Genomic DNA, 20,810 nt, shown 5'->3' with positions numbered 1-20,810 from the left:
GGTTGATTAATGGCGAGGATTGGGGGATTTGGATTTGGGTTACGGAGAAATAGGGCTAGAAATGATGTGACATTGAGGATAAACTCATTGGTGCATATTTTTCTATTTCGTAAGCTATGTAATCTTATAGCTACTGCAAATATACCAACAGCGCTTCAGAAGCGGCAATAGAAAAGGTGACTGAGCCGTTGGTCACAGTTGTAGTCTCAAAAGTCTCCGTGCCAGCTATACTGCAAGTCACATCTGCAAATTGCTGTCCACCCCAAGTTGGCACGGCTCCGTTATCGGCCCTTGATAGCGCACTTGCAGCCGTCAATCTCTTCGCTTTTACGCTTGAACTCTTGATACCACTTAAAGTAAAATTGGAAGCGACTCTGGTACCACTCCCGGCGTAGTACTCAGAGTTGTAAAGCATAACTCGGAGCGGTTTGGAAGCTGAATCGTAAATGACATATCCTGCGTATGCAGAACTTCCATTGTCCAATTGAGCAATGTAAGAGCCATTGGCCATTGCTTCTTGTGCGGCATAGGCTCCGTAATATGGAGCTCCCATAGAGTACCGACCCCACCAGCAATAGTAGCAAAGTCCGACGGTACCATGGTGGAAATAAGTTCGTCTTATGTTGAGAACTGATGCGTGAAGTACGTAGTCCATAGTCCAGAGAGCTGCTCCGAACGTCGGACTTACACCAGCAGCTCCACCTCCAGAAACTACACAATGTTAGTGGAGTTCTTGCTTAACGGATGATAATCTTACCTGAATTGGTCTCTCCAAGAACATATTCCTTGCCAACTGCCATTGCTGCCGCGACATCTGCCTTGAACTTCTTCATGTTGTTAACAATACCGCTGTGGCTCATCAAAGATGTGACTGTTCCACCAGGATAATTATGATGAGAGTAGTCATACACATATGATCTTGATGTGGAGTTTAGGTTTGGAATTAGCTCAGCTGCTCCCCAGGTTGGAGGGTCAGTATTCGAATTTCCAGCTTGAATAATAGCTGGACTGCCCAACGCTTGTCCGACTGCAGCTATCCAACTATTTTGCGATTTTGCATCTACTCCAGGCGTCCATGAGCCAGCTGCTACAGCTATTGGTTGATTTGCCCCTGCATAGTATTCAGGTTCGTTTCCAAGCTCAATCGCTCGCAAGTTCGACATGCTTTTCTGCGCTACCTTTGCTGCTGCAATCGTATTTGCGATATTATTGTAGCCTCGATTTAGGCCTAAGCGCTCATCAGTACAAGTTTCTTTCCCAAGAGAAACCAAAACACACCTATTACAACTGTTCCTGCGTATGTTGCAGCTAGCTTGAAAAATGATGACCCGAAAGTCAATTTCGCGGGAGCATCTTTAGGATCTGCCACTGTGTATACCACCATGGCTGAAGCCGAAGCATCATGCTGAGCACGATCTCTGACTATGTCAATTGGACTCTAAGATGGAACTTGTTTCACTCACTGTGTAGTTCCACCTATTCTAATGGGTGGCCATACTCCAGTCAAGCTTCGGAAGTTACTTAGGCATTGCTTTGTCGCCGTTACGTTGGTAAAATAAGAGGGAAATGCAAAAAACTCGAAGCTATCCTCAGATGTCAAAAGTCGGGCATTAATGTTGTTAATTGCACTCACGAGACGCCAACTGGTGCAACATCGAGGGAGCTTGAGCCAGCTGGTGGTGTTCCAGGGACCGTATATGATATACTGGCAGCACCGGCTGGAATAGTTGCTGGGCCCAAAAGCAAAATCCAGAGTGCTCGTCTTGTAGGTATACGCATTTTTCAGGATGTGTTAAAAGTTTTCGTGCTCAAGAGACAACCAGTGGCTTTCAATTGAATCTTCAATTGGAATATGAAAAAATCGTGTCAACCGAATGAAAGAAAATCGTGTCTCTAAAGCTCAAAGATTCACACGTGTAGCTCCCTAGCAATTTGTGCTCAGCTTAATTACCTGCTTTTATCCCCGGCATCCCCTTCGTTAAGGCCAGGGGGAAAATTATTAAGCCTCGGTTTCTGATAAATCTCGGAGACAGCATGCTAATCTGGTAGAATCAATCTAAGGGTCTTATAAGCTCGTGATGATCTTTGCCGGTGCATAGTGGACATCCGCGAGTATATCAACGATTGGTGATGGTTCTTCCAGCTTCCCCTCCTGGATGATGTGGAGTCTACTTCGGCAATTGAGAATCTGTTCCATTTCGACAGGATTTGATGCTAGGCTTGTCAATAAACCCTCGAATGAGAGTTGATGTATGATACAACGACTCAGGAGAATCGTAAGCTGCGAGTTCGATATTTGAAGTTGTGTAGATGTGTAAATGAAGAGGTCGAGTTGTCGTTTGCGGCTGGATGGAGGCTCTCAGGTGGGGATTTTGGACGGGTTGAGCGCCAAGACTTCGGTTGCGACAAATCTGGAAACACTGGGAATTTTGGCAGCAAGAAGAGGCGTCAACAATTGGACTCGTCTACAAGGGAATTCTGGCGGCAACAAGGGGACCCTAGCAAAGAGAATATTTGTAGCAGCAAAGGAGCACTAACAATTAGATTCCAATGTAAGGGGATTTTGTTGCAAGAGATTTTGTCGCTTTTTGTCACAATGCTGTCAATGTTGTAGATCCAAGACCTAAATCCCAAGAATCAACACATTATCATTAAAAAATATACTTCTCTCTACCCTCTATTCCCGATCGTTTCTTAGCTGCAAGGGCCAGCCGATACTCGAAGTCGAATGCGCGTAGCTACGGGCGGAAAGATGGGATGGGATCTAGAGAACGAGGGTAGAGGCTTTGGGACACAGATTAATCTGGCGGTTGGGGAGCAAGGACATGAGCTGAGTGGTCTATGGGTGGAATTGAAGTTGAGGGAAAGAGATGTAGGTGATTGTGTAGGTGAGATTTCCTCCTCTGCGTGCTTCGGGTGTATGGGGCCGGGTTTGGAAGTTCACGCCTTTTAGCAGCCTACTTATTACTGTGAATGCGCATCCTCTCCATCGCGGTCAACACCCTCGAGAATCCCCATCACATCCCCTGCGGCCTCGACTAACACTTTCTGAAACCGCGCCGTGTTGCCCACACCACTCGTCACAGAGAACCTCGTGCTAAAAGATAATTCGATTAGTCTCATCTCATCTCGCAAACAGAGGAATATAAGAAAGTGGAGACAAACAACTCATCCTCGACCTCGAAATGCAACCACACGCCCTCCCTGTCTTCTAACACACAACCCTTCTCCGCACTCCTCGAGCTGTGACAATTCGAAAACGCCTTCTTCGGCCTCATCCTCTCAAAAATCTCATCATCCAATAGCCCTCTTCGCACATCAGTCTCCTCGGCAAAGCATCTCAGCGCAAGCAGATGCCGCGCATAACTTTTCCCTCGAAACGCCCGTCCTATCCCCGCGGAATGCGCTCTGCAAGCTTCAGCGAAGAGCCGCCCTTTCTGTTTCCTGGAAATTTCGGGCTTGGCGAGACTTGCAATCCAGGTAGCGACGGGTGGTGAGACCGTTTGCACGATATCCACGCGTCCGCGACGAAAAGTGCCTAGCGATACGGTTTCCCAACAGGGCGTTAGCTGCGCGAAGTAGCGGGAGAGGGCGAGCTGGACGAGGATTTGAAGCGCGGAGGCGGGGGGAAGTCGGTGGGCGCGGAGATGATGGGAGCCTAGCTGTGGGAGGGTGAAGAAGGCATGTTCGTAGGAAGCGGTTGTTGTGCTAAAGTTTTGTTTGAGGTTTGTGATGTGTTTGATTAGGGTGGGGGTGGAGGTGAGAGTGTATTCTTGAGGGGCTGTGAGAGGTGAATGGAAAGGTGTGGTTGTGTCTTTGGGGTGCTGGAGAATGGCGTCTATTACGAAATCATTTAGGCCGTTGGCTGTGGAGGCGTCGAGCATTGTGTGGTCTCCTATAATGGCCGAGATACCGTTGCTACAAATGACGAACTGGACCGACTTATCGTTCCATCGATTTGAGCCGTCTCCAAAATGGAAATGGCGGGCTCGCTCGATCGGGTTGCTTGGAGCTGCTTCGTCGAGACAGATTACGAATGCGGATGCTTCGATGAAATGGATATACTCCTTATTTGATACGTTTTCGGAAATTATTGACTCGCGGATCTAGTTATGTTAGCCGGTTGTGCTTCTCAGGGAATACAATGGGTTCATATTCTCGCCCAGGAGTTCCGTTCATCAGATGTAAGGATACCCAGCCAAGATACATCGCTGTCTTGTGTCGTATCTAAAATGTCCTGAAAGATACTTTGAAGTTCTTTCAAGGACACACCATTCTGGAGCTGCACCTTGAAAGCTCTACCACGGCTGAGAATGACAATATAATCGTCGTCTGGAAAGCTTTGCATCTCATCTCTCTCAAAGCATGGTTTCCGCAAAGTATTGAAAAGCCACTTATTAGATTCCGCGCAAAGAAGTTGCTCATTCAGATATACTGGAGGTAAATCGTTATCGTTAACCTTCTGCATGTACTCATATGAGGCTTTCACTATGATAGCTGCTCGTTCGGCTTGATGATGTTGGAAGCTACTCAATGGGTGGGAGAAGAAGTAGCTGCTGAAAGGGACCAGAGGACTACGATTGCGGAGCCAGATCTCTTTGTTGTAGATTTCCGAAAGCCAATTATCCCCCGTTGAGTCGTTGTGTCTCTCCAAAAGACGTCTCTGAGTTTGAGGTCCGACCCCTCCTGTCTTTTGAAAATCTGCGATCTTTTGAGAAATGCGTTCAATATCTTTTGGAGCACAAAAAGGTCGAATAGATTCGAGCCATAATTTGAGAGTGGTCTTCGGATCCGGAAGCGGCAGCTCAGGTAAAGCATTTGTTCCGGACACTTGGACACCATCTAGAGTCTGGCTCAAGGCTGGTTTTGTTGTCGACTTCTGCGCTTCTTCTAGCTGCTCTCCATTGATTTCTGGAGCTGCAAGAACCTGATCTCTACCGCTGACTAATATCGATCTTTCCATAACTAATTGTGATAGTGTATGAATATTGGGAGTGTCTAGAATCTCTGATGTTTGCATGGAAGCGGAGATATTTCGCCCAATCCAGTTTTTGAATTCAATAGCCACTAAAGAATCGAGACCAAAACCTTCCAATGGCATGTCCAATCCAATCTCATCGTAATCAAGCGCGACGAGTTGAGCGATCTTCACTCTGATTGCGTCAGCAATAATCGCGCGCGTCTCTTCATCGCTTTGCGAGGCAAGTATGCTTTGCTCGATAGTTACTGAGGTAGTTGCTTTTCCATCTGAAACTTGGATGCCATTCTTAGCCGGGTATGGAAGATGCGCAAATAGCGGGTCTCTAAGCTCGGAAACCTTTTGCTGATCAAGCAATGACTGTCGGTTGAAGCCCATGACCACATCATGCTTTCTCCCAGGATGATTTCGGTTGCTTATGCTATACTCAAGTACCTTAAGGAATGCTTCAAACCTGATAGGTGTGCTACCTTTTGGGTCTTTTTGAGGGCTCGGCTCGTTTGGGCCCATGCCCTCGATAGCTCCTAGACTGAGAAACATGAAGTTGGGGTGACGGTCTAAGTTCTCGCGAACGGATGCTACACTATTAGCACTGGTGGAAATGTCGATAGCGTCATCTGAGCATGTTTAGCAAAATTTCAAAGGATTCAATTTTGGCAAACGAACCATGTAAAGCAGAATGAATGTTTTCCCATCTTAAGAAAACGAAGAATTCTAACACTCTGTTTCCGATGTTGCGAAATAATGTATCAGATGTGTTGATAGCTTGCTGAGATTGGGCACCATATGCCTGTATTGAATGATCCTGCACATAAATTTAGTCCACGTATAACGGTGAGTAAACTGCGAAAGCCTCACCACTGTACCACAATCAATGACTCCCTTGACGGTGGAAAAGCTATCAAAACACCAACGGAATGCAGCTTCCGAATGGTCGTGATTGGCGAGGTCACATCCTTTGATGTGTACTAGATCCTCAAGTTCGGATGGCAATTCATCCTTGGCACGATCAGCCTCTGAGGTAATAATAACCACGTTTTTTGCCCCTTTCAAAACCAGAAAGTCAGCTATGGAAATGGCTAGACCAACAGCTCCTCCGCGTACCAAATAAGTGGCATCTGCGTCAAGCTTCAGACCGTCCAGTTTTGGTGGTGACATCTTGACTATAGCGTCATGGTCGGCTGTTAAAACAATTTTACCAACATGCTTACGACCTTGAATCAAACGAAAGGCTGGAACTAGGTCCGATATTGGTAGAGCTTGAATGGGCGACACTGCGCGTAGTTGACCTGTCTCAAATAGATTCATGACCTTCGCTAAGATCTTCTTAACCTTTTGTGGTTGGTGTTTCGCCATGAGACTCATATCGACTGAAGCAAAGGTAACGTTTCGATCAAACGGTTCTGTAGATATCTGGCTCTTGCCCAACTTTCCAATCTCAATAAATGTACCAAAGTCGGCAACGCATGACCATGTATCGAATAAAGAGTCGCCCGAAAGCGAGTTGAGCACTACATCGACGCCTCGTCCATATGTAAGTCGCTTGATTCCAGTTTTGAATGTTGCAGAGTGACTGGAGAAGATGTGGCTGTCAAGTATGTTAAACTTGTCTATGAGAAGCTGACGCTTGACAGGGCTGCCAACAGTTGCAAATATTTCCGCTCCAATGTGATTTGCGATTATTAGAGCTGCTTGACCGATTGCTCCAGCCGCAGAATGAATCAAGACCTGCTGATTTGCCTCAAGCTGGCCCACCTCAACGAGAGCAGTCCACGCCGTCGCAAAAGCGTAAGGAATCGATGCCCCTTCGGTAAAATTGACCATATTTGGTAATTTGTGTAATAGATTGGGATTGACACGAACATGGTTGCCATAGGGAGTTCCACCAAAACCACAGACTTTGTCATTTATCTCGAAATTTTGCCCAGCATCAGAGCCAACCGCCGTCACAACTCCCGAGAACTCTCCAACCATCTTTGAAAGAGGCCTGGAGCGACCCAATGCGATGCTCACGTCTTTTCGGTTAACCCCAAATGCGTGAGCTTCAATCTCAACTTCAGATGGGTCAAGTGGCTTTGACGAGTCGTTTTCATCGACAAAGATGAGACTATCGAGCAGTCCCGGTGTTTCTACATGAAGTCTGACTCGTCGACTGCTTGATCTAAAACGGTCTGTAACGAAGTTTGCATTTTGGGTTGAATCATATATCCATTGACAGAACTTGAAGTCTGGCATAAATCGGGGGATGAGTACCCGTCCATGTTGATACACGTATGTAGACTCCGTCGGATTATTGCTGTGGTGTTGTTTGGTAAACTCGTGTGAAATGTCATTTATCACGCGTATAATGGTGGGGAGATCATCATCAAAGTTGTCTTGGATGTCGAAAGTCACAAACTTGATGTCGTTATTGTTCTTTCGTGCCATACGCGCCAGCATGGTTGTTGACGTTTTTGGCAGAGTTTTCAAGTGGGCAGAATAAGAGACCCACAAGATATTGCTTGACGCTTTCATAAGAGTAGAGACATCCTGAAATCGAGAGACAGCATGGTCGTCAAGGTAAGGGTCGGTGGCATCATCTAGAATGACACGCAAACAGTCGCTTTGTTGGAAGAAAGATGACCAAGATCTATGTGAAGCATCCAATCCACTCTGCAGCATGTAAGAGTGCAGTTCGTCTCCGAATTTCTCTAGCTCGGTGGAGGAAGACCGAGAAATGATTTCAACCGGACGAGAAAATGTTATACTGCTCCGATTCAAGGCTATTGCCTTCGACATGATTATGACAGGCTCGGTGTCAGCTACCCCGCCATAGTCGTTGATTCTTAGGTTCATGCTTTCAAAAGAAGTGGCCAATAGATGTTCATTCCATTCATCCACAGAAAGTAAAGATTGTGCCGCTGCTCCTGTGTTTGGAATGACAATCATTTGTCCCCCTGTCCTAAGAAGTTTTCTAACAATTTCAAACATTTGCCGGATCTGGTGCTTCTCCATTGTGGCATTTCCAGCGATAACGACATCATATGAGTTCTCAACGAGGTTCTGCGAGGCCGCATCTCTCGATATGTCAAAAGTTTTGTGATTCAATATGTGCTGCCACTCGTTGAGAAGAGTTGGTGCTTTCTCGAAAATCCCTGGTGAATGGTCTGTGTATTCGTAACTTTCAAGGAGCTGAGTACGATCGGTTGAATCTAAATCTAGCTTCAAAGCCTCTAGTATCGCTAAAGTTGAGTCGCTGGCCCTAGCTCCAATATCGATGATCTTGAGTTGAGGCCTTTTGAAAGCCAACTTCGCCAGATACTTGGCAAGATAGAGCTCGCTGAGATGACTCGACTTTTCATTAGATGTTCGAGTTTCTTGAAAGTGGTTTGGTGAAAGGAGATCAACGTCCGAGTCCCAGTGTAGGTTCAACGGAGGAGTGTCTTCCAGGCCCAGATCAGGGCCCGCCATCTGGCCTTCACCAATACCGCGGAACTCTCCACACCTAAGGTTTACCACAGGAATATATTGAGAGTCCTCAGCTTTCTGAAAGATAGTCCATTCCACCATACCGGAACGTGAGCCAGCCGGAGAAAGCTCACAGCCAACCAGTAATTTATGCCCAGCTTGAGAGGAAATCTTTGTTGAGACAACCACTTCGTCTACGGAAATGAGCATGACAGGCCCCTTGCTGCAATGACGACTGTATAGAGGGAGAACGATGTGCATCATGGCATCGAATGTAGCAGGATGAATAATATGCGCCTGTTGATACCCAGACGGCATACAAGCTGAGACGTCGGGAATGATAATGGTACCGAGAGCTTTACAAGGTCCAACTTTCATATCCGTCAAAATCGAGAAATTCGGTCCGTAGTCGATGCCATTCAAACGAAGGCTGTCATAAAAATCTTGTGGCTCGACACCCTCGGAACATTGAGACTTCAGTCTAGATATCAGTTCCATACCGGCCAGTGCGGTAAGCTTTTCTTCCTTGACCGCCTCATTATCTTCTTCACAGACCGGATCAAATTCAACGGTGATACACCCTCGGCAATGCTCACTCCAGGTGCAGTCACTACCATAAGAAGTGATTCTAAAATCTTCCCAAGTAGTTGCGTTTTTGTCGGTCAAGCCCTTTGAGGGTCGAAGAGTAAGCTGGATCTCTATCTTGGCAGGGGCATCAGGGACGACGAGCGCCTTTGAGTAAATGACATCTTTCATAAGATATTTGTTGATTTTACCGGGAATCTGACGGTCAACAACCATTTGGTTGATAGCTTCCATTGCCATACAGAGGAAGGCACCTCCTGGAAACAGGGCAAAACCGTCGATGATGTGTTCTTGAATCCATGGAAGACTTGAGGCGCTGAGATCATTCCTCCAGGTTGGTTCGAGATAGCTTGTGCCCACAACCTTCAATCCAAGCAGCTCATGGGGAGCATGATTTCGCATGCGATAGTCTTTGCTCAATCGAGATTCGTGCCAATATTGATTTGAGTGATCCCAAGCATATGGGGCTAGATTTTTTAATACTTGATATTTCTGGGTCTCGTTCAGTAATTTGGGCAGCTCAATTGGGTAGCCCTGGATGAATAGACTTGAGGCCAGCTCCATAATAGTGTTCCTGCCGTCTCGACCCCTTGTTAAACACGAAGCGTATGTGTATTTGAGAGCTCCTATTTCGACGTGGCTCAAAGTCTGGCGAGTTGGCCCAGAAAGTGCACCATGGGGCCCAATCTCTGTGAAAACATACGGCGGAGCACCGATGCTCTGAGCTCCAACCTTGTTGATCAACTGCTTTAAAGCGCCGTTGTATTGTACCTTTGATACCAGATTCTGAACCCAATAGGCAGCTCCAAAATCCGAAAATTTCTCGTGACCGGTCACCGATGAGAAGAACCGAGTACCTGAGGCTGAACCGTTGGACTGTTGGGAAGCCACGGCGTTATGGATCTCAGACATAGCATCCATGTATCTACCGGCGACCATTTGCATATGGTGTGAGTGGTAGGCGGTATCCACTTGTAGCCTTCGGTTGAAGACAGAGTCGAGATCAAGAAGATCTTTTAGCTCATCAATGGCGGTTTCGTCGCCAGAAACAGTGGTGCTCGCTGGGCTATTCGAGCAAGCGACGACTGCAGTGCCATTCTGAACACGGTTCAAGTATAATGAAACGTCTGCTTCACCTAGTCCAACGGCTATCATGGTGCCTTCGCCCCTGACATCTTCTTTGCACCATGACGAGATGAAGCTGCGATGATATGATATCGCAAGAGCTGTTTCATGGTCCAGGAACCTTGCAGCATAAGCAGCAGCAATCTCACCACTTGAATGGCCCAAGACGGCTTGGGGAACGATAGAAAGCTCTGTGAGAAGGTCGACCAGAGCAATTTGAACAGCAGTTGAGATGGGTTGAGAGAATTCACTCTTGTTGATTTGAGATGTAGTCTCGTCACGCATGAGTTCGCCCAAGAGGTCCCAGGACGCTCCGAGTCGGGATAGCGCTTGGGCCGAGCGCTCCAATGATCGACGAAATGTCGGATAGGCTCCGATGAGCTCCCGACCCATGGCAAACCACTGCGCCCCTTGTCCTGTGAAGAGAAACACCACACGGACTTCTGGTGCTACACGCACAATTCGTGGAGAATTCGACACATCAAGCGACGCGGTTAAAGTCTGAAAATCACTGGCAATCGCTGTCCATCTCCATTGCATCTTTGAGCGCCGCACCGCTAGAGTATACGCGAGATCCGAGATCGTGATCGTGTTCTCCTTGTTCTCCTGATTCTCGGCTAGCCAAATACGAAGATTGGTGAGGATCGACCGCAACGACTTCTCAGACTTGGCCGATAGAGCAATGAGTTCTGGTCGGTTGCCATTATCCTCGATTGAACCATTCTTGTAGATGCCGTTGGTATGTCTATGTGTTACTTTGTCGCTGTTGGCGCTGTTCGGGAGTATTCGCTTCACGTCCACCTCCACGGTTGTTGCTGATGCAAGGACTGCACTCGCGTTGGACCTACGAAGCTCGGTGGTTAGCTCTTTCTGGTATTTCCGTTCTTTAAATGGCCTTCTTGGTTCTAACTCCATGTACAGCCTCTCCAGTTTTCGAAAAATTCTGAATTCGCTGGGAGATACAAAAGTGGGAACTTCGCGAAATGGGTAGCAACGGAGATCGGTTATATGGAAAACGAGAACATAACAACGAAATGACCGAAGACTTACCCTCCAAATCCAAATGATGAGATTGCGGCTAGTCGCACATTCTCAGTGCTGCCTGGTCGTGGACCAGGAAATGTCTCTAACACGCGTGGAATCTAAACTTGCTCGTCAATCACATGTCTAGCCAAGGGGGTTATATATATCAGCACATACCTTGATATGGCTCCCCAGGGAAAGTCCCTCTTTCATCTCTACGATATTAGGTACCGGCGCCACGAGCCCTTTCTCGAGCATCAGAACAGTCTTGATCAAACCGGCAAGTCCGCTAGTAGCCTCCAGGTGTCCAATATTCGCTTTGATACTTCCGATAAATAGAGTACTATCCCGCTTACCGTCGTCGCTGAAAGTACGACTGATAGATCCCGTTTCTGCGGCATCTCCGGCTTGTGTTCCCGTACCATGTGCCTCGACATAGCCTACGTCAAGTGGGTTGATACCTGCAGCGTTTATCGTTGATTGCATCAAACGTTGTTGGGCAGCGGAGCTTGGAAGAAGAATTCCATTAGTTTTACCGTCCGAGTTTGTTCCGGTGTTACGAATGACGGCTCGAATTGGATGTCCATCGCGAATGGCATCATCAAGTCGCTTCAAGATCACAGTGGCAACACCCTCAGCCCGACCATATCCAGCGCCGCGGCTGTCAAAAGAGTAGCATCGACCATCGTCGTTTATCATGCTGCACAGCGTCAGTAAATATCTTCTCGTCTTTCCTCTTAAAGGAATGGAAATAGAATACAACTTACTGCAATAGACTCATGGCAATTGTCAGGTCGGGCCCGAGCAATAGGTGAGTCCCCCCAACTATGGCCATATTAGACTCTCCGGTTCGAAGACTTGTGCAAGCCTGGTGTAAGCACACTAAGCTCCCAGAGCATCCAGTATCGAGTGTCACAGATGGGCCTTTGAGGTCGAATAGATATGAAATCCGGCCACAAAGCGTTGGATCTCCACAACCCGTCAGATGGTATTTGGCGATATCGCTTGTATCTTTGTATGCCATTCTGTCGTAGTCACGACTAGCAATTGCAGTGAACACTGCTGTGTCTGTTCCTTTGAGTGTCTCGACCGGAATACCTGCATTCTCGAGGGCTTCGAAAGCAGACTCTATCTGGAATCGGTGCTGCGGGTCCATTGCAGTAGCCTCCGCGGGGGGGATGCCAAAGAAACCTGCGTCGAATTCAGAGATGTCGGAATCTAGGAAGCATCCACCGCGAGCATTGTGTGCCCCATTAGCTTCGGGATGTGGATTGTAGAAACTCTTCCACCGCCAGCGATCTTCGGGGACATCGGTCCAGCTAGTTCGGCCGTTCGAAACCATTTCCCAAAGCTTGTCTGGGTCGTTGGCTCCGCCTGGGAACCGACAACTCATGCCAATGATGGCAATGGGTACTGGAAGTTGCTCGCTCATATTTTTGTGTTTGTTTTGGATGTAATGTAAGATTTCATAAAGTAATCAGATTGGCTGTATTTGTCTTGTATGTCTCTGTTTATCTCTGTGGGGACTTGGGGAGTTATATCACCTCTTGAAGGTTTGAAAAATGGGTCTTCTAGTAACTCAAAGCCTATCTGCTCTCTCTTTTCTCCTCCCTTCTACACCGACTTTCTCTCTACAGTCCGCCTCTGTGGAGTCGATTCCTTTCAGCCCTGTCATCGTCCATGAGTCTAGAAAACCCGGTCGCCCAAGACTTCTGAATCTTATGTGCTTTCGCCTCCAAATCGCTCATTTTCTATCCAAGTATGATCAGGTCTAGCAGCATGAGAGCTCGGGGGTCAATCTGAAAGGAGCATTACGACAGAGTTGAAAGGTCGAAGACAGATCCCTCGTCACAGCGTTTGCATGAGAGGAACCTTTTCCTTGCAATGTTGGTTACTACTGTCGATACCTTGTACCTGATGGACAACATCATCATGTCAATGCTTATTTGCCTCGGGGTGTCAAAATAATCGATATGGGTGAGATTGACAATATACCTGTTTCAGCGATATGTCCCTATGAGTACATCTTTGGGTATCGCAGATGAGCGTGATTGACTCATTCTCCCTATCCAGACACACAACACTCAAGGAGATTTTCGACAGATCGTCTCCATTCAAAGTCATCGAGGTGGATTTTCAAAGACACGTATTGATATCCTTGGTAATTACTAGGGATTCCTATTTTATTTGGACGTGCATAAGAGACTATTAGCACTGCCGGCCTTGATGCCATGGTGGAAATCCTTGTTCAGCCTTTCTTCCATTCACGATGCAGCCCTCGTGACAAGTCACACCAGAGAATAAGCCGCATGTTGGTGGCAGAAACTGCACAACGTGTTAGAAACATAGGGATGTACATGTCATATCAAGTACAAAAACCTTTTTCCGAAGTAAATTGCGCGCAGTCATGCACTAACAACAAGATTGTACATACTGACGAAGTACCAAGCACGGAAAGCCCTTTCTTTTAGTTGCAGTAGGGTGGTAGTCGTCTGTTTCTAAGAAGGTGTTAAGGAGTTAAAACTATCTCAGTGTTCTACATCATGTAAGTTGTTGACGCTGCTATGCTGAAAAGTTGGTTTGAAGTGGGGGTGTGGGGGTACCATCTCAATGAGGCGAACCGAGATTCTGGATATTGTTAGACTGTATCCAAATTCTTAACTTCAAGAATTGGTTCAGGTCTACGGAGGATCTTCCTGATTCATTTCAGCGCAATCTCTGCAGTGAAACAAGCTTGAGTCTCGAGGTTCAAATTCCAGAATATGGATTTGGGCAATTTGCCCCAGGGAATACTGAGGTCAATTTTCACCTTCAATTAAATACAATGAACAGGCATGCCAGAAAGACAGTAGTCCTATGGGTGGGTGTGAACATGAATAATTATATGGATATCTAAACTCGTTAACTTCCACTTCTCCTCACCAGCAGGAATATCTTTTACTCTGGCATATAGACACCCCTTGTTCAGGTGCAGCGTCCTACAAATTCTAGTCAGATTTAATCCGGCGAGGTGAGGCACTATTCCTTACGTTGTAAGTAAATCGTTAAGTCGGAGAAAAGAACCTTGTGGGTGCTCGTCTTATCTTGAGGTCTATATCAAGTAAGACTATTAATTTAGTAATAGCAACACCGGGTATCCATATGTCAGAGTAAGAGAAAAAGAATGTACACACGGCAGTACTGTTCAACTTCTTCCCGAATATGATACCCTTCAGCGTCCAAACAATCCAAAAAAAAGTGCGGATGAGCGAGAGGCTTGAAAAATGGAGCGGCGTAGCTGAGGTCATCCTCAACCTATCACAGCTCTTGATGCGTTTACCCACCTAGCGAGACCAACAACGCTAAAACATAGTTACTAAAACATAACATTTTGTCAGAGCCGAGATTCAAAAGGAATATTGGGTTACAATCAGTCGGATCACAAGCCTGTTAGAGTCTGCCGACCTCTTGGCTTAGATTTGCCCCAGCAATGGACGGTGTACTAGCAGTATTTTAAGCTCAGATGCGATCCGAGAGGCGTCGCGTCGGGAGATCCGAGTTGTGCCGAACTCAAATGGGTATAAGGCCAACATCTACTGCCCTAGGAAAGCTACAGTTCATCCTGCCTGAAATATATTTGGTGCTGCTTCGTTATCAACTTTAGTCTGGAAATTCGTTAGCAAAATGACTACCCCAACGCCGAAAAACTCCCTCAGCGAAGTGAGGACTTCTCTTGAAAATAGAGATATTGAGAAAGAGAAAGAAAAACTGGAAATGCCTTTCGATTGTGGCAATGTTGGTTTCTCCGCGGCGGAATCGTATGTCCCACCGTCGGCCTCCATCTGTCTCAGTCAACTTAAAATCTATCGATTTGCTGACTGGTGTATTGCCAAGTCAACAGACTGAAGCTCAAATCTTCGTTGAAACCGAAGTTCTTGAATCAAAGGATGTAGAAGACCGCACTTCTGGTTCTTTTCAGGAGCTAGACGATGAAGGCAGATTCCTCCATGGATGGTCTCTCGCAACTCTCATGACTGCACTCATGGCAGCTGTGTTCATGGTAGCTTTGGACAGTAGCATCATCGGTAGATATTGCGCCACATCTGAACTCACATTCACTAACACTCGTTTGCAGCGACGGCAATACCACGCATCACATCGGACTTTGGCCGCCTCTACGACGTTGCTTGGTATGGCAGCTCTTACCTGCTTACACAAATGTCAATGCAACCTACATTTGGTAGGATCTTCACATTCTTCAACATGAAGTGGACTTACATCGGGGCGTTTCTGATCTTTGAAGTTGGTTCAATCATATGTGCCGCTGCTTCAACCTCCACTGTTTTCATTATCGGTCGAGCTCTGGCAGGTGTTGGTGCAGCGGGGATGTTTTGTGGCGGACTTTTGATAATTGCTCACGCCGTGCCGAAAATCAAGAGGCCTTTGTATATGTCAACGGTTTCTACTATGTATGGAATTGCCGCTGTTGCGGGGCCATTGCTCGGTGGTTTGATAACGGATTCTAAGAAGTTGACGTGGAGGTTTTGCTTTTGGCTTAATGTCCGTAAGTACCCATTTCATGCTGCCACAATTCCATTTAGTCCGAAATCTTGTAGATATCAACTCACGTTATGTAGCTTTCGGTGTCCTGGCCATGGTTGGTCTCATTTGGATATTCAAAGAACCAAAAACACCTCATTCAGATCTTACATACTGGCAAAAGATTGTCAAACTTGATTTTTTGAGCGCATTCATTTTGACTGGGTGCCTCGTATGCCTACTCCTCGCTCTCCAATATGGTGGTCTCGTCTATCCTTGGTCGGATGCGCGGGTTTGGGGGTGTCTATTGGGGTTTGCGTTACTCACCATTGTCTTTGTAGGTATGCAATACTACAAGAAAGAAAAGTAATTAGTCCCCTGATGAGACTGGCTCAAAACTGTTTAACAAATCACAAAACTAACCATGTCTCTCACAGTGCCGTAATCCCAATCCGGATCATCTCCCAACGCACAGTAGCCATAAGTTTCCTTTTCAAAGCATTTCTTCAAGTAGCAATGATGGCGCAGGCTTACTACGTACCAATCTACTTTCAAGCCGTTCGTTCCCTCAGTGCCCAAGACTCGGGCCTACGCACTCTGATCTTCGGCGTAACAATAGCCATCGCCACCCTAGCAGCCGGCTATCTTGTAACAAGATTAGGGTACTACGTCCCCTTCATGATTATCGGAGCCGCTATCTTCGCGCTTGGCTCCGGTCTTCTCACCTCCCTCAAGCTTGATAGTGGACCAGAGAAATGGCTGTCGTATCAAGTTGTTGCGGGCATCGGCTATGGTATTCCGTCGCTTATGCCGTTCTATGCTTTGCAAGCTGTGTTGTCTGATGAAGACGTGCCTACTGCCAATGCTCTCATAATGTTTTCGCAATGCTTGGGAGGGTCCTTGGGGTTAAGTATAGCGCAGAATATATTTTCCTCGGAGCTTGTTAAGGGGTTGAGGGGCATTGAAGGTGTGAATGTGCAGATGGTTGTTGATGCTGGGGCCTCGGATGTGGTGAGGGTTGTTGAGGGTTTGGGAGTTGAGGTTGTACAGAAGGTTTTGGAGGCGTATAATGGGGGATTGACGAAAGCGTTTTGGTTAGCGGTTGCTGGGGCAGGGTTAGCTATGATGTGCAGCTTTGGGATGGAGAATAGCAGTTTGAAAGGAAAGAAAAAGTAAGAGTTAGGAATGCTGGAACTACCTGAGTATAAGATCATATAAGCACTTAGAGCAACGAAGTAAAAGCAACCCAGTTCGCTTAACAGCAGGAGCTCTATCATATTCTGATGCTGTGTAAAACAGCTGCTGATATAAGAGTTGCGTTTACGATGGCGTTGATCAGGACTGTTTATAAGGCTATGCTGTTTTCCATAAATAGAGGAAAGAGTTCCCATCGCGAAGCCAACGTAGTATTCGTATAACGCCGGCCAAATGTCCAGACAAACGTTCTCGCTGCTTGGCGTGACTAGTGAATATATGCAATTTTCGAGCAGAGTTTCTCCCTATACACTAAATCAGTCATACCAAACCTTCTTAGATCCATCTAAACGCCAATATATGCAGCCATATCTAACATTATATCATACACCCCAACCCAAAAATCTAATCACACCTCCCATCCTTTCACCTTGTCTTCCACCGTTCCTCCCACTTTACACAATCAAATTTTTTCTTCCCAAGCTTTCGATTCACACCATTGTGCGCCTCACACATCCACCTTCCAAACGCATCGCGACTCCCCACTCGAACCTTATTCTGTACCATAAACCATTAAAACTCCTCAGCACATACCCAGCACGGATATTGTTTTCCAAAAATCCCCATAAATTGCTTCGCGTCTCTAATTGTTCGGAGGTAGAGGGGGTCACGGGGTAGGTCGATGCGATTGAGTGGAGGACTGTCTACCAGAAGCGGCCGAGAGCTTCGACATCGGGAGGGCAGTCTTTGGATGGAAGCGGGGTTTTGGAGATGGATTTTGTGCCCATTTTGAAGTCGGAGAGGGAGTTGCACGTTCGGCATCTTTTTATTATTAGTCTAGATGTAAAATGTGTTTATAGATTGAAGCATACGGCTTTCCATTTTTTCCCATAATCATGCCTTTAGGTAGTTTCTTTGGTGGCGTACTGGGTCGTCTTTTCGTGTATCGTCTGCCATCTTCGGAAATTCGTCTCGTGGGAATGAAGAAGAAGTACGTAGTCCCGATTGAGGCAATTTAATGTATAATTATTAGATTGACTTTAAAACTTATTATTAATCTATACTACATGCTGGAAAATTGAGAAGTAGCCAGGGATCAAAAGAAGCCAACTCCTTTTCGCTGCATCGCAACCAGGCAAGCCAGAACTCAATACGGAAATTTCCCACGGCAGGACCATGTACTGTAGGTATTTACCCATCACGGGGAGGAGTTTCTTGCAGTCAAAGATCAATACGTCGAGGTTAAACTCGATGAAACTGGAACCGAAAGTCCAGTAATACTGTACGACCATCTGTTGGTGTTCCGGAACCGTGATGTCGCACTGAAATTATGCGCACCCAAAACGATTGGACGACGTCAACACCGACTCACACGCTCATACTCTCATAGACTTACACTGGAATTGCAATGCGAAGGCAAGCAAGACTTGCGGCACAAGCCTTCGTTGACAAAATTCCATCACCCAAGATTTCCAGCAAATCGTTTAGCTTCCAAGCACCCAACCACACACAACTCTGTCGTCGCGATATTCCTTGTATCGACAGCCATACAAATACAAGAACTCAACCAAGCAATAGAAAGACTCACACCACAAATCATACACCATCCACCATGTCAATATTTCCTTTCGCTAAATCGCCTCATAAACTCGACCCCAAACTTCGCCGCACTTTTGCATCCCACAATCGATAGGCCACCACCACTGCCTCGCTAGAACGCAGTCGTCTCATCCAATCATCCAGGAATCTGTACAAGGCATGATGCCGTAACCAACAAGTTTGATGTCTCAAGATTGTGTTAAACCCGCCGCAGCACTGTAGCTCGAACGCTTTCTTAACGTACATCAACGGTGGGAACCCCGTGATGGTTGATAAATGAAGCATTTCCTGATTTCTGATTTATTGATGTCTTGCGCTGACGATTTCTCGATTTCATTGATTCTGGAAAAAAATTAGAACTCAGGAGACCGTGGTCCATGATCGAAGGATCGCGAATATCAGCGATTTAAACCCCTGAATTGCTTTCAGAGTAGTGGTTTTTGGTCTGAGGAAATTGATTTTGAATCCAGAAGCGATTTTCTTTTCATTATGACTGGATCAAGCCAAAACCCAGAAACTCCCGGTCTTGAAGTCGACACACGAAAAGCACAATCATTAATATCCCAACAAAACTCACCACTTCCCGTAAGCCCTCCAAAAATCTTTTAGAACTCCCATACTAACTCCACCCCAGACAACCCCCAACATCCCACCACAAAACCCATCACTCTCACCCCTCCCTCCAGCCTACCGTCCCCCCCAAGACCCATTCTCCCACACCTACCCACCTCGAAACCCATCTGGCAACCCACCACCAGATCCATTCTCCTACACCCGACCGACGTACCCTACCTATTCTTCGTACCACAAACCGGAATGGGAAGATCGCGATTATGGGACGCGGAAGGAACAGAATGGGAATTGTACGAATATTGTGATTGGAGTGGTGATTGTGCATGTTATTGTGGGTGTGGTTGTGCTGGTTGTTAGGCTTACTAGGAATAATTAAGGCGAGGTGGAGAAGAAGGTGGATGGGTGGTAATGAGGAGGTGGAATGTGAAATGGATGGATGGATTCGGGGAAGGTAGTAGATGTTTTGGAAACGTGTGGTGGATGAAAAACTGCTTGGTTTGGGAGAGATGGATGACGCTGGAACGTTGACGAGGGAGATGCAAATATAGGGTTCTTGTAAAAATGTATGTCGATGATATGGAGTTGGGTATCAGCAACTATACCCATTGGACGTTGAAAAGGGAGCTTGAGACATAAACCCGTCACAGACGAGATGATTTCAATTCGGAGTTCAAACAATTTCTTTCTCATCACGTAATCCAAAAACATTCCAAAATCTCCCGCAAAGTTACCATCGAATTGTTGTATACCTCTCTCAAATTCAGTCACAGTCCACGACTTGAAATTCTCAATCACCTCGTTATCATCCCCACCACCCAGAGCTCCTAAAGCATAAACCCTCGCTACCCCCGACCGAAGCGCAGCACCCTCTAAGCGCGCGGCCGACCCCGATCAAAGGAAGCGACTGCGGCTCGGTGCATCGAAACAAGGCGTAGTCGGGTGTGTCGATCATAGGCTTTTTCGGGGGTTGAAAGGGGAGTATATGATAGATTGGTTCTGGAATAAAAGTGAGATGGATTGTGTTTGAGTGATAGATCGGGAAATGGATTCAGATACTTATCAGCAAGTTGTTGTGCCTGCGAGAGCGCATTTATCGGATGAGACTGTGAGTTTTACTTGTTTGTAAATGGATTTGACTGATGTGTTTTATCAAGTTACCATACTATACCGATCCCCTTCCGCCGCCTTACACGCCCTCCCGGGCCTCCTTCGTACAATGGAAAACCGTACCCTACGATCCGGATGTCAAATACAAACCACGTTCCGAGAGGAAGGATAGAAGAAATGCATTTATCTGTGTAGCCATCGCATTCACGCTTCTCGTCGTTCTTCCGGCCGCGATATTCGGGATTGTGGTAGCGCAGGTTAATCGGTCGGAGGGGTATGTGCAGAGACAGGCGTGTATGGGGAAGCATGGTGGGGTGGCGGAGTCGGTTGTTGATGGGGAGGGGAGGTGTGGATGAGGAGAGAGAGAGCGATGGGATTGATAATCGGCCTTGCGTCGAGGACTGGTCGAGGAAAGGAGATCGAGATCGGAAGTTATCCTGCGCTGTGAGGGGGATGGTCGACCTACACTTGGATTCTACCATCTGGGAATGAAGTGATGGACGGAAGGATATGCGGGAGAGTGAGGGAATTTGGCTACCGACTCGAAGATCTGAGCAGATTGCAACTCCAGGCGGATATTTGCTCAGAGTCCGTACGAACCAGATGAAAGGTTCATCTGGTAACTCATCACAGTTGACAGCATTTGTCTGGTGACACTCAA

General features: G+C 46.7%; 5 protein-coding genes across 5 annotated transcripts; 3 read left to right on the top strand and 2 right to left on the bottom strand.

Annotated features, from left to right (window-relative positions):
* Window positions 1–130: 130 nt before the first annotated feature.
* On the bottom strand, window positions 131–1,779 carry GLAREA_02651 ((Trans)glycosidase; the record flags this gene model as incomplete). The annotated part of the gene is made up of 5 exons (XM_008087736.1): window positions 131–711; window positions 758–1,228; window positions 1,279–1,418; window positions 1,464–1,583; window positions 1,634–1,779. The coding sequence occupies 5 exons, from the start codon at window positions 1,777–1,779 to the stop codon at window positions 131–133; spliced, it is 1,458 nt and encodes a 485-aa protein (XP_008085927.1).
* Window positions 1,780–2,964: 1,185 nt separating this feature from the next.
* GLAREA_02650 (Thiolase-like protein) lies at window positions 2,965–12,590 on the bottom strand (the record flags this gene model as incomplete). Its single annotated transcript, XM_008087735.1, has 8 exons — window positions 2,965–3,097; window positions 3,166–4,106; window positions 4,208–5,595; window positions 5,645–5,783; window positions 5,837–10,979; window positions 11,186–11,277; window positions 11,336–11,858; window positions 11,926–12,590. 8 exons carry the CDS (start codon window positions 12,588–12,590, stop codon window positions 2,965–2,967), a joined length of 9,024 nt encoding a protein of 3,007 aa, XP_008085926.1.
* Window positions 12,591–14,821: 2,231 nt separating this feature from the next.
* On the top strand, window positions 14,822–16,852 carry GLAREA_02649 (MFS general substrate transporter; the record flags this gene model as incomplete). Its single annotated transcript, XM_008087734.1, has 5 exons — window positions 14,822–14,955; window positions 15,032–15,222; window positions 15,273–15,701; window positions 15,754–16,042; window positions 16,114–16,852. The coding sequence occupies 5 exons, from the start codon at window positions 14,822–14,824 to the stop codon at window positions 16,850–16,852; spliced, it is 1,782 nt and encodes a 593-aa protein (XP_008085925.1).
* A 2,106-nt stretch (window positions 16,853–18,958) lies between these two features.
* On the top strand, window positions 18,959–19,418 carry GLAREA_02648 (uncharacterized protein; the record flags this gene model as incomplete). Its single annotated transcript, XM_008087733.1, has 2 exons — window positions 18,959–19,054; window positions 19,104–19,418. The coding sequence occupies 2 exons, from the start codon at window positions 18,959–18,961 to the stop codon at window positions 19,416–19,418; spliced, it is 411 nt and encodes a 136-aa protein (XP_008085924.1).
* Window positions 19,419–20,084: 666 nt separating this feature from the next.
* GLAREA_02647 (uncharacterized protein) lies at window positions 20,085–20,505 on the top strand (the record flags this gene model as incomplete). The annotated part of the gene is made up of 2 exons (XM_008087732.1): window positions 20,085–20,147; window positions 20,197–20,505. 2 exons carry the CDS (start codon window positions 20,085–20,087, stop codon window positions 20,503–20,505), a joined length of 372 nt encoding a protein of 123 aa, XP_008085923.1.
* Between the last annotated feature and the right edge of the window lie 305 nt (window positions 20,506–20,810).

The sequence above is a fragment of the Glarea lozoyensis genome (assembly GCF_000409485.1).
Source record: "Glarea lozoyensis ATCC 20868 chromosome Unknown GLAREA6, whole genome shotgun sequence".
NCBI lineage: Eukaryota > Fungi > Ascomycota > Leotiomycetes > Helotiales > Helotiaceae > Glarea > Glarea lozoyensis.
Note: the sequence above shows the minus strand (reverse complement) of the source record. Positions and strands in the feature narration are given on the sequence as shown.